We start from the raw sequence: 13,950 nt of genomic DNA, 5'->3' as shown, positions 1-13,950 counted from the left end.
AAGTGTGAGAAGGATTGGTAAAACTCGTCTTTCTTTTGCTTGTTTGGTAGAATTTGTCTGTGAAGCTATCTGGTCCTGGACTTTTGTTTGTAGGGAGGTTTTTTTTTTTGATTTTTTGAATTACAGATTCTACTTCACTTCTAATGTTTGGTTTATTCAAGCTATTTCTTCTTGATTCAGTTCTGATGAGCTGTGTTCTTCTAAAAACCATTTCTTCTGGGTTGTACAGTTTGTTGTCATATAATTGTTTATAGTATTCTCTAAATTTTTATTTTTTTTTGTATTTCTGTGCTAACAGTTGATGTTTCTCATTTTTTATTTCTTACTTTGTTTATTTGGCTTTTTTTGCATTTCTTGGTGAGCCTGGCCAGAGAGTTGTCAGTTTTGTTTACCCTTTCAAAGATCTAGCTGTAGGTTTTGATTTTTTTTCCTATTGTTTTTAATCTCTATTCTGGTATTGTTTTTTAAACTTTTGTCTGTCGTCTTTGTCTGTGAGGTTTTATTACCTATGGAATGGCTTGTCCTACTGGTATCTTAAGCTTCAGTTTCACATCTGTTGATTTATGGAGGTGACTTCTAGCACCTTACAAAGTGAATTTGGTATTTCTATTCGTATTTTACAGATAGTAATTTAGATAAAAATATTCTACATTCATCCTTCAAATTTGGTGAAAGTTCTCATAAAGTTACTCACAGAAAGGTAATATTTTTACATCAATACTACAGAGCTGATTATTTCATGCAACTTTCATCCTCAAGTGGCTGCAGATTGCTCTTAAGATAAAGACCAATAACTATGCTTAATCTTATCTCTGCCTACATCTATAGCCAAATATTCCACCTGTTTCCCTTTTGTCCTCTACTCTTTCCCTGGCTTTTGTTTGGTTGTTTTCTGACTGTTTGTTTGGCGGGAAGTGGCATGTGGAAGTTTCTGGGCCAAGGATCAAACTCAAGCCACAGCAGCAACCTGAGCTGCTGTAGTGATGGTGCTGGATCCTTAACCTCCTACACCACAAGGGAACTCCTGTGCGATTGTTTTTTATTTTAGCTAGTACCCAGTGTTTTTTTCTTTTTTTTCCCCCATTTCAGGATTCTTGTACATACTCTTTTCCTCCTATTCTAGCAGAATTGGCTCCCTCCTATTTAGTCTTAGCTTAAACATCATTTTGGGGAAATTTATCCTGTCCCCATTTCACTAACTTAAGTCTCTCTCTATATATAATGTATTCTCATAATTTCCTATATTTTTTTTCTTCATGGCGTTGTAACAAGTGAAATAAAATAATTTTGTGTGTAATTATTCATTTGTTCTCTCTATGGATTGTATCCTCCACGTGTAGAAACTATGTCTGCCTTGTTCATCAGTGTATCCTCAATATCTAGCATAGTGTACAACACATAGTAGATATTCAATAAGTAACTGTAGAAGAATTACGGATATATATGTAAAATCTTATTATTTTTTTTTTAGGTTAAAGAAAGACCTGATGTTGGAGTTTATATTAAAGATTTATCAGCTTATGTGGTAAACAATGCTGATGATATGGATAGAATCATGACACTGGGCCACAAAAATCGTAAGTGTTGTGCTTAATTGTGATTAAACATTTGTGTATGGAGTAGAGTGGTTTAGAAGCAAAACTGCTATGCACTTTGCCTTGTAAAGATTGGATTTTTAGGTTTCTTGAAAACCCTTTCTCTTTGATTGTTTACTATGTGGAAAGCATGTATGAACGAAAGATTGCTTTCCATGCTGACTGACATTTTGCTTCTTAGTAGTAATGCTATATCTTTGAGACCCATATTGCTGTTTCCTGTTAGCTATAATAATATTGATTACGTTTATTGAGCACTTACTATGTGGCAAGTGCTTGTGCAAATGCTGTATAAGCAATGATCTAATTCCAAAAGGAACTGTGAAGTATTAAATTCCTATGTTATGATTGAGGAAACTGAGGGTTAAAGTAACTTGTCCAAGGTAATACACTACTTGATAAGTGGCAGAGTGAGTATTTGAGTATTTTCTATTAGTCAGTATTGACCAGGCATTATAATGCCTCCACTTTATTGACAAGAAAAGTGAAACAAATCAAGTTTTTTTAAATAAAAAGCTTCGGCAGTATTGCTGATGCCACAGGTCTAGTACTAATGATGTTGCTAACAGCAGTTAGAGATGAGAGGCAAAAGATAAAAACACAAAATAAGCATTTTTTTTTCTTTTTGTTTTTTAGGGCTGTCCCTGTGGCATGTGGAGGTTCCCAGGCTAGGGTGTCTAATTGGAGCTGCAGCTGCCGGCCTTCGCCACAGCCACGCCAGATCTGAGCTGCATCTGCAGCCTACAACCTGCAGCCTGCAATCTGGTGTAGCTCATGGCAACGCCAGATCCTTAACCCACTGATTGAGGCCAGGGATCGAACCCGCAACTTCATGGTTCCTAGTTGGGTTCGTTTCCGCTGCTCCACAGCAGGAACTCCCAAAATAAACATTTTTAATGTTTTTATGACTACATTAAAAGCAAACTCAAGGAAATGAAACAAAAGTTTTAAAAAATAATTTCATTTTTACAAAGGAAATAATAGAAAAAGACCAAAATTTTAACAGGAAAATGAGCAAAAGATATATGTGTATGAATATGTTCACAGAAGAACTATTCACAGCAGTAAGTGTATGAAAGGATATTAAACTTCACAGGTATTCAGGAAAATGCATATTAAATCAACCTCAGGAGATGTTTTACCCATCAGTTTTAATGAAAAGATATCCAGATTGGTGAGGCTCTAAAGAAATGACAATGGTGATGAAAATTTACAGCCTCTTTTAAGGGCAGTATAACTATATCTGTTGAAATTTTAAGAATCCATTCCTTTGACTCACTGTTTCTATTTCTACGTATGTATTCTAGAAAAATATTTTTAGTTGTACAAAAAATACTATATTGCAGCATAATTTGTAATAGCAAAAGTTTGGCACAATCTAAATAACTGTCATTAAAACATCAGTTATATAATTATGGTATAAAAATATTATGGACTATAATGAAGTTATTTAAAAAAAAAAAGGAGTTAAGTCTACATGCAGAAGCCTGAAAGACTTAGCTAGATATATTGCTAAGTGAAAAAGAAAGCTAATTTGCTTTCTTTGCATCATCCCACTTCCATGTGTAAAAAAGCCAAATTATTAGCCTGTGTATTTGGATATTATGTATTTGTGTGTCAGCATGTGTGTATGTGAAATACAAAGTGAAAGGGTATTTAACAGTGGTTACCTTAAATGAAAGGGAAATAAGGTTGAGGGAAAAGAGTATAGGGAGCTTTCGTCTTGTTTTTTTGTATGTTTGTATTTTTGAATTTTTTATATCAGGAATATTTTCATATTATCGCCCATTTAATTAAAAATTTTAGCATAAGATTCCACTCACAATAGTAAATAAAACCTTCCATTAATTACGCAGGAATTAATTTAACTTGGTATGTGAGATTTTTTTTTCAAGGAAAAGGAAAAATTCTAATGAGAGAAATAAAATGAAAGAATGATGAAGGGATTTAAAGGTCTAAAATGGCAGAGAGGAAAACACTCTTAATTAATAAATAGATTGAGTTCAAGAATTAAACGTTTAGTACAAATATCCAGGTGGAAAAGTTTGTCCTGAAAATACAAACTGTAGTATCTTGAAATATAATAACGTAAGTATCAAGAGAAAAATAGCAGAGGGGGAAGATATGACAATAAAGCTGCCATTTACAAATGTAAAATTAGTATCCGTTTTGTATAGTATAGAAATAATTTTATTTAGTCAGTATTATTTTGGAGGAGTTCCCATTGTGGCTTAGTGAAAACAAATCCAACTAGTGTCCATGAGGATGTGGGTTTGATCCCTGACCCTGCTCAGTGTGTTAAGGATCCGGCATTGCCATGAGCTGTGGTGTAAGTTGCAGATGTGTCTCGGATCTGGCATTGCTGTGGTTGTGTTGTAGGCCGGCAGCTGCAGCTCCCATTTGATCCCTAGCCTGGGAATTTATATATGCTGAACCTGTGGCCCTAAAAAAACTAAAAAACAGAAAGCAATATTATCTTGGAGATCATTTCACATTAACACGTACTAGTACATATATAAGCGTTTTAAAGTAACTATATATTGTCTTGTTGGATGGATCTACCTAATTTTTTAACCAATCTTTTATTGATAACTTTGGGTTGTTTTCAGTCTTGCTATTATGATCAATACTGTAATAAATACTCTTTTATGCACATGAGTTGATACACAAGCAGGCATATTTATAGGATAAGTTTTTCCATACCCTCTTGAAAAACATACAACTTAATTTTTTATTCCAAAACAAATATTTTGACAAAAAATTTGTGGAGGTGTTATATTTTATTTCCATTATGTGATGTATCGGTAGGTTGGAGCATTGAATCTACTTGATTGCTGCAAGCTGTTCTCCTAGGGATTGTAGGTCACTTTTGACAGCATGTCTGTTACATTGCTTTGTTTTCATAATGGGAAATATTACAATCATAAATAGCATATTACACATATATTGCAAAAAATAATAGTTGTTAAAACATTTAATATGACATTTTCAAATTAAATGCTCTCTCCCATTGGAAATTCAAAAGCAGTGCTGCATTTGGATTTGATAATCACATACCTCTAAAACTGTTCCTATCCTGTGATCAGATAATTGAAGTTTGGAAAATATATCCCATGGATATAATTCTAGGGAGAAAGAAAGGTATCTGCTCAAAGATGCTCATATTAATGTCCCTTATGAAGACCTAAAATGGGAAATAATCCCAAATATTTCTTAGTAAGAGAACAGCAAAACAAGTTTTAGTAAAGATTTCAAGTTGTTTTTGCAGGGAAATATATGTAGTAGATAATGTTAAGTGGAAGGAAACAGAAAATAAAGTAAGACCTACTATTCTGTGGAAGTGTGTGTGTGTGTCACTTCTGATCAGATGATTTGAAGTGGTATCAAATTTATGTTTTTTGTATTTTTGGAAAATTTTCATAAATTCATTATTTGATTTAGAAGAAAATTGGAAAATATAGTATGGCATCACAAATCCTGGCATTTTCCTCCATTGATTTTCCATTTACCCTTCTTCATTGGGCTTGGCTTTACTTTATCAGTGCAATTAACATTCTGGTTATCTGATTTTTAATATAGCTGCTTGCTAATAAAGAATATGTTTTAATGTTTAAGTTCTAAGATCACAGCTTGCGTGGAGAAGTTCTGCATGAATATAAAGTGAGAAAATAATTTTGGTCTTAGGTTAAATTAATATGCTTTTAAGTACTTTGAAATTTGAGGGAAAAAACCAGTGAATGCCTATTATAAAATCAAAACAGGCGTTTCCGTCGTGGTGCAGTTATTAACGAATCTGACTCAGAACCCTGAGGTTGCAGGTTTGACCCCTGGCCTTGCTCAGTGGGTCAAGCATCTAGTGTTGCCGTGAGCTGTGGCGCAGACATGGCTTGGATCTGGCGTTGGCTGTGACTCTGGTGTAGGCCGGCTACTACAAGCTCTGATTAGACTCCGTATGCCGAGGGAGTGGCCCTAGAAAAGGCAAAAAGACAAAAAAAAAAAAAAAAAAAAAATCAAAACATATCTTTTTCTTTGCACAATATATTCATGTAAAATATTTTATGCACACAAATTCTTAGCATATTTTGAATGGATACTTTTGTTTTACAAGAATGGAATTATATTCTACATTCTTCTCTTTTTTTCCCCCCTCAGTTCATGTATTACGGGTATCTTTCCATGTCACTCAGATCTACCTTATTGTTAGTATTTTTGCCTTTTTTTTTTAGGGCCACACTCGGGGCATCTGGAGATTCCCAGGCTAGGGGTCACATGGGAGCTGCAGCTGCCGGCCTACGCCATAGTAACGCAGGGATCCAAGCCTTGTCTGCGACCTACACCACAGCCCATGGCAGTGCTGGATCCTAAACCCATTGAGCGAGGCCAGGGATCAAACCTGTGTTCTCAAAGATACCAGTCGAGTTCATTACCACTGAGCCACGATGGGAACTCCTCTACCTTATGTTTTTTTCAAGACTGGTTAGTAATCCATAGTGTGACTATTCTGTAAGTGGTTCACCATTGTCCTGTTGGTTGTTTCTGATCTCTCTGTTGCACACAATTCTGCACTGAATATCCTTGTATTATCTATCATATATATGCAAGTATTCCTGTGGTTGATTCTCAACACATGGTACTTTGTAGAGAAAGCTGAAATAGCAGTTAATATTTTGAATGATTTAAGATTTTTTTAAATGTAAATTAGTTATTTTCTGGGGCCTATAATAGTTGTAACTTAAATTAAGTATTTTGTCCTAAAATCACCTCTTTAATATGAAAAAATTACAATTTTTGTTATCAACGTAAAATGTCGAAAATTTCTAATAATGGCTAATTACACTTAAGCTTTTATATTTTAGCCATGCTCTTAGGCTTTTGGCTGTGATGAAATTTAGTAATTTAATTATTTTTAAAGGTGTTCCCAGTTGTTACAGTTTTAAAGAATTTCTTCCTTTTATTCAAGGTTCTGTTGGTGCAACTAATATGAATGAACACAGTTCCCGTTCCCATGCCATCTTTACCATTACTATAGAATGCAGTGAAAAAGGCGTTGATGGAAACATGCATGTCAGGATGGGGAAGCTCCATCTTGTAGATCTTGCTGTAAGTAACAAGATGCTACTTAAGACATAACTCTTGTGAGTCTTTTTATTTTATAATTGAATAATTTAAGTGAAAGGGAGTGATTATATGTATCATTTTAAAGTTGTATGTGTTTAACTCGTTAACTCTGTACTATTTCAACTCTGTATAAAAGTAGGTAGAATAAGTTGATGATTTCCCATGTACCCATCACCCAGCTTTATTAATTATCATTTCATAGTCAGTCCTATTTCATCTCTACCCTCAGCCACTTCTTCCCTTCCAGTTTTGTTTTGAAGTGAATTCCAGATAGCAGATGTTTTATTGTTAAAAAAAAGTTATAAGTTTTTTAACTTTGGGAAGAATATTATGTGTTTTTTATTTTAGTTTTGTTTCTGTCGCTCTTTATTGCTAGGGTTCAGAAAGACAAGCAAAAACTGGAGCTACTGGACAGCGCCTAAAAGAAGCTACAAAAATCAATCTTTCGCTTTCCACCCTGGGTAATGTAATTTCTGCCTTGGTTGATGGAAAAAGCACTCATGTGCCTTATCGAAACTCTAAGTTGACTCGGCTTCTTCAGGATTCCTTAGGAGGCAATTCAAAAACCATGATGGTAAGACTTTATTGGTAGTATAGTTATCATTAGGGAAATTTAAGCTTCCTGTTTATGTCAGTAATTGATACTCATAAAAATTTAAAAACTGTTGATTATTTTACTTTTTGAAATGTATCATTATTTTTCTAGTACATCATGTGTGCTAGCCTACAGTTATACTGTTTGTAAACCCATGTGGTGATGCCCTCTTTTTCAAGAAGGCCAGTGTGGAAATATGCTCCAAATTTCTTTTTGATTTTATTTGTAATGGCAGTATTAATTTTAACTATGTCAAGTGTAAAATGTTTTGTATTTATAATTCAACAGTGTGCAAATATTGGGCCAGCAGATTACAATTACGATGAAACCATCAGTACATTACGATATGCTAATCGTGCTAAGAATATTAAAAATAAAGCTAGAATTAATGAAGATCCAAAGGATGCTTTGCTTCGTCAGTTTCAGAAAGAAATAGAAGAACTGAAAAAAAAGCTTGAAGAAGGTAACTTTTTCTCAAGATAATTAATCTTAATGTTGGCTAAACATGTGCTGTTTAACAAGTACGTATTGTAATAAAAATCACCTATTAAAAATTCTTTGAACCTCTAACATTGATCTTTAAAGGGATATTTCTGCAGTGTAACTCGATACTTACATACTTTGGCATTTTATTAAGCTCAAGTAAAGTTATAGTATTTATGTATGTGATTTTTAAAAATTCATTTAAACCTTCATCTCAATCCCTATGATCTTTTGTAAAGATTTCATATGAACACTTATTAAATCATGATTTTTGTTTGTTCCTCTATAAGAGCAGGTTCTACCATATATGTATTTAGTGAAAGTGACCAGAGTTGTTTATGAAAGGTATCATCACTATTATGTGAAGTAAACAAAGCTGTCAGAGAATCATGGGTTAACCTAGTTCACTGTAAGTAAAAATTCATTGCATGGCCTTGAAAATATGCTTTCATGCTTAAATTTGAACATGAGATTATATTTTGGGAATTCTTTTCTAACAAGATAATATTAGTAGGTTAGATAATTTGAAGAACTTATTCATGAGGGTGAGAAGTTCCGCAGCCATCATTAGGTGCTCAGTGACTCCCTGAACCTTCATGCTAAGAACTAATTGATCTAGGGCTCCTTTGCGTACCAGGTGAGTAAAGGGCTTTGAAGAGGCGTCTTCTCAATCTGCAGGTTAGATTAGATGTGAAATCCAGAGATGCCACCATCACAAACCTTTGGAGATGTTGCTGAGTCAATAAACTCTAGAGGTTATTGAGAAAAAGTGATAATTGAGCTGCCTCTTAGATAAGGGAATCTGATATTTTAAATGTGACCACTAGGTGGTATTTATAGTCAGTATGTTTTTAAGATGTGAAATTTCTTAGATCTGTTAATATTGAGAATATACTTTTATGTTGCTGAACTTCTTAAATATTATTTATTTTGATAAAATTTACCTTTTTAACTATTTTGTGTGCAGTTCTGTGACATAAAGTACATTCACGTTGTTCTGCAACCATCACACCATCCACCTCCAGGACTTTATTATCCCAGAATGAAACTCTGTACCCTTTAAACACTAACACCCCATCTCTTCCTGGTAACCTACCATTCTACTTTCTATCTCTACAAATTTGTCTCTTCTAGGTACCCCATGCATGTAGAATTTCTTGTTGTATCCGACTTATTTATTTTACTTAGGGTAATGTCCTCAGTATTCATCCATATTGTAGCATGTGTCAGAATTTCCTCCCTTTTTTTAAGGCTGAATAATATTCCATTTTGTGTATATACCATGTTTGGCTTATCCCTTCGTCTGTTGGTGGACACTTGGGTTACTTCTACCTTTTCACTATTGTGAGTATTGCTGCTGTGTATGTGGGTATACAGATATCTGTTTGAGTCTGCTTTCAGTTCTTTTGGGTATATACCCAAAGGTAGAATTGCTGGATGATATGGTAATGCTGACTTCATTTTTATTTTTATTTATTTTTTTTAAATTACTCAATGAATTTTATTACATTTATAGTTGTACAACAGTTATCACAACCAAATTTTACAGCATTTCCATCCCAAACCCTCAGTGTATCCCCCTACCCCCCAACCTGTCTCATCTGGAAACCATAAGGTTTTCAAAGTCTGTGAGTCAGTGTCTGTTCTGCAAAGAAGTTCACTGTGTCCTTTTTTTAGATTCCACATGTAAGTGGTAGCATTTGATGTTGGTGCCTCATTGTCTGACTGACTTCACTTCTGACTTCATTTTTAATAAATTTCATTTTGTTTGTGCTCTTACGACATTTTGTTTTTATAGTCCAGTTAACAGAATTTTATAAACCAGTTAATGGAGTTAATCATATAAACAATTAAAAAGTAGGCAAAAACATTAAAAGAATACTTTTAAACTTTTTATTTTGAAATAATTTTAGACTTGTAAAAAACGCAACAAGTATAGCAAGGAGAGTTCCTGTGTACCTATCACCCAACTTCGTCTAATGTTAACATGTTACATTATCATGGTACAGTTATTGACACCATGAAATTTACAGTAATACAATTTTCTTTGGAATGTCCTTTTTCTCTTGTTCAGGATCCAATTGTGAATCACATTGCATTTAGTTGTCATGTCTATTTAGTCTCCCTCAGCCCCCAGTTTCTCAGTCTTTGTCTCTGATGATCTTGATACTTTTGAAAAGTACTGGTCAGTCTATGGCCATACATACCACCCTGAACGTGCCTGATCTCGTCTGAAAAGTGCTGGTCATATATTAGTAGAATGTTCTTCAATTTGAATTTATCCATAGTTCTCTCATAATTATAAGTTTTTTATAAATCTTCTATTTTGTTATTTCCTTTGTCATTTATGTCTGTCTTGTGGAGATAACACTTTGAGGCTATACAGAGGTCCTGTTTCTCATCATACTTTCTTCCACTAATTTTAGCATCCAGTAATAGTTATGTGCATTTGCTCAATGGGACTTTCTCTTCCCCTTGTTCCCTCTAGTGTTTAGTGTTTGAAATTCTATATTAAGAAAGAGCGATCTCTTTTTCCCCATAATTTATTTATTCAGGTTTTTATTTATGTTACTATGGACATGTAGATATTTATTTTAGTCTGTGAGTTATAATACATTAATATCGTTGTTTATTTTATTGCTCAAATTATACCAGCTTTGGCCATTAAGAGCTCCTTCAGTGTAGTTCCTAAGCTTTCAGCATATTCCCATCAGTTTGTTTGGTTGTTTTTTTGAGCACTTCCTCACTTTCTGGCACCACATATGTTTGGGGCTCATTTTGTATTTTCCTTACCTGGTCCCTAAAATCAGATATTTTCCTCTGTTCTTTCATTGGAGAATGGTAATTTTTTTTCCCTTTTTTATGACCACACCTGTGGCACATTTAAGTTCCTGGGTTAGGGGCTGAATCAGAGCTGCAGCTGCTGTCCTGTACCACAGCCACAGCAACATTGGATCCGAGCCACATCTGTAACCTGTGCCATGAGGCCAGGGATCAAACACACATCCTCATAGAGATGACACTGGGTCCTTACCTATCTGAGCCACAGTGGAAACTCCCAGAGGATGGTATTTAGAGACTAAGATTTGGGCATTAAGTGTGCTCATTGCTAGCAGGCCTATGAAACAAAATATTTTTAATTAATTTCTTCTCTCAAGACTCTTGATTTCTTCCCATATTATATTTACAGTTTCAAATATTACCTTGTAATTGGTGTATATTTTACTTTTTCCCTCCCAGTTACTTTATTTTCTTAGAAATTTAATGTATGGGAGTTCCCGTCGTGGCGCAGCGGTTAACGAATCCAACTAGGAACCATGAGGTTGCAGGTTCGGTTCCTGCCCTTCCTCAGTGGGTTGACGATCTGGCGTTGCCATGAGCTGTGGTGTAGGTTGCAGACGTGGCTCGGATCCCGTGTTGCTGTGGCTCTGGCGTAGGCCAGTGGCTACAGCTCCGATTGGACCCCTAGCCTGGGAATCTCCATATGCCGTGGAAGCGGCCCAAAGAAATACCAGAAAGACAAAAAAAAAAAAAAAGAAGAAATTTAATGGATGGCTGATATTAATTTTTAATAACTACTTGGAAGGTAATATAGTACTGATTTGCATTAATATTAGCTTAATTACTCCCTTTGGTTTTTTAGGTTAAAGTAATCATTGTACAAATAAGCCGTTCTTACTTTGAATTATTTCATGTGATATAGTCCTAAATGTGGGATCACTGTATTAGATGACAGATCTGTGGCTCTTAGAAAATAAACAGGTTGAGTGAATTATGTAAAATCTTAAACAGAAAACTGAGGAGAAAATGCTCCCCAAAAGAGATCATATTTTGTAAAGACTGAAATATTCTCTCAAGATAACAGAAATAAAAAGAAAAATAAACCAGTGAGACCTAATCAAATTTAAAACATTTGCACAGCTAAAGAAAACATAGAAAAAAGAAAAAGGCAACCTACAGAATGGGAGAAAATAATTTCAAATGATGCAACTGACAAGGGCTTAATCTTTAAAATATGCAAATAGCTTATACAACTCAACAACAAAAAAACCCAACAACCCAATTAAAAAATGGGCAGAAGATCTGAATAGACATTTCTTCTAAGAAAACAGGAGATGGCCAACAGGCATATTGAAAAATGCTCAACATCACTAATTATTAGAGAAATGCCTATCAAAACTTCTATGAGATACTGCCTCACACTGGTCAGATGGCCATCAGTAGTAAGTCTACAAATAACAAATCTTGAAGAGGGTGTGGAGAAAAGGGAATCCTCCTACACTTTGGGTATGTAAATTGGTGTAACCACTATGGAAAACAGTATGGCAGTACCTCAGAAAGCTAAATATAGAGCTACCATATGATCCTGCAATCCCACTCCTGGGCATATATCTGGACAAAACTTTAATTGAAGAAGATACATGCACCACTATGTTCATTGCAGCACTATTCGCAATAGCCAAGACATGGAAACAACCTAAATGCCCATCCTTAGAGTGGTATATATACACAACGAAATACTTCTCAGCAATAAAAAAGAACAAAATAATGTCACTGGCAGCAACACGGATGGAACTCTCATCCTAAGATGAATACTATATGATATCACTTATCTCTGAAAACTAATATATGGCACAAATGAACCTATCCACAGAAAAGAAACAAACTCATGAACATGAAGAACAGACTTGTGGTTGCAGAGGAGGGAGGGAGAGGGATGGACCAGGAATTTGGGTTTAATAGCTGCAGACTATTGCATTTGAAGTGGATGAGCAACGAGATCCTTCTGTATAGCACAGGGAACTTTATCTAGTTACTTGTGATGGAACATGATGGAGGATAATGTGAGATAATATATATGTGTATGACTGGGTCACTTTGCTATACAGCAGAAATTGACAGAACCATGTAAATCAACTACGATAGAAAATAAAAAACTAAAAAAAGACTGAAATATTAACTCTAACATAGAACATTTAGAACTGTGTTTAAACTAATCATTTGAAATTATAAGTGGATCAGAATTTAACTTCTCTTTAGGAACTTTAAAAATAAACTGTGTACATCATATCTGTTTCCAAGGTTAATGTATCTGATACACTGTCTAAGAATATTAGAGTTGGACAACTATACAAAATCTATAGAATGCTGCAAAAGCAGTTCTTAGAGGAAAGTTCATAGTGATACAGGCCTTCTTCAAAAAAAAAAAAAAAAAAAAGAAAAATATGAACTCAACAACCTAACCTACCACCTAAAAGAATTAGCAAAAGAAGAGCAAACAAAACCTAAAATCAGCAGAAGGAAGGAAGTCATAAAGATCAAAGAGGAAATCAATAAAATAGAGATTTCATAAAAACACAATAATACCAAGAGCTGGTTCTTTGAAAGGGTAGACAAAATTGACAAACGTCTGGCCAGACTTACCATGAAGAAAAGAGAGAGAACCCAAATAAAATAAGAAATGTAAAAAGAGAAATCTCAACTGATACTGCAGAAATATAAAAACCCATAAGAAAGATACTATAAACAAATATATGCCAACAAATTTGACAGCCTAGAAGAAATGGAGACTTTCTAGAGACATAAAGCCTGCCATAACTGAATCAAGAAGAAATAGTCTGAAAAGATTGATCACTAGAACTGAAATTGAATATGTGATAAAACACTCCCTATAAACAAAAGTCCAGGACCAGATGGCTTTACAGACGAATTCTACCAAACATACAAAGAAGAACTTATACCCATCCTTCTTAAACTTTTCTGAAAGATTGAAGAAGAAGTAACACTCTCAAGGACATGTTATAAAGGCATCAACACCCTAATACCAAAACCAGACAGACTACCAAAAAAGAAAATTATGGGCCAATATCTTCAGTGAATATAGGTGCAAATAATCCAGAAATTTATATGGAACCATTAAAGGCCAGGATTGCCAAAGCAATCCTGAGGGGGAAGAAAAGCAGGATGCATAACTTTCCCAGACTTCGGACAATATTACAAAACTACAGGAGTGAGGACAGTGTGGTCCTGGTACAAAAACAGACATACGGACCAATGGAACAGAATAGAGAACCGAGAAATAAACCCAGACACCTATGGTCAGTTAATCTTTGACAAAGGAAGCAGGAATATAAAATGGGAAAAAGAGAGCCTGTGTCT

The 13,950-nt window shown here is 34.6% G+C and overlaps 1 protein-coding gene across 7 annotated transcripts in view; it reads left to right on the top strand.

Moving 5' to 3' along the window:
- KIF3A (kinesin family member 3A) overlaps nt 1-13,950 on the top strand; it is a 137,070-nt gene that overhangs the window by 35,291 nt on the left and 87,829 nt on the right. For all 7 annotated transcript variants that reach the window (XM_005661644.2, XM_021085422.1, XM_013995118.2 and 4 more), the window contains exons 5-8: nt 1,472-1,577; nt 6,556-6,695; nt 7,090-7,287; nt 7,597-7,771. In XM_005661644.2, the coding sequence (XP_005661701.1) occupies nt 1,472-1,577; nt 6,556-6,695; nt 7,090-7,287; nt 7,597-7,771 (619 nt within the window). The remainder of the gene's footprint in view (nt 1-1,471; nt 1,578-6,555; nt 6,696-7,089; nt 7,288-7,596; nt 7,772-13,950) is intronic.

This window comes from Sus scrofa, chromosome 2, assembly GCF_000003025.6.
Source record: "Sus scrofa isolate TJ Tabasco breed Duroc chromosome 2, Sscrofa11.1, whole genome shotgun sequence".
NCBI lineage: Eukaryota > Metazoa > Chordata > Mammalia > Artiodactyla > Suidae > Sus > Sus scrofa.
This window is presented reverse-complemented; position numbering and strand designations above follow the sequence as displayed.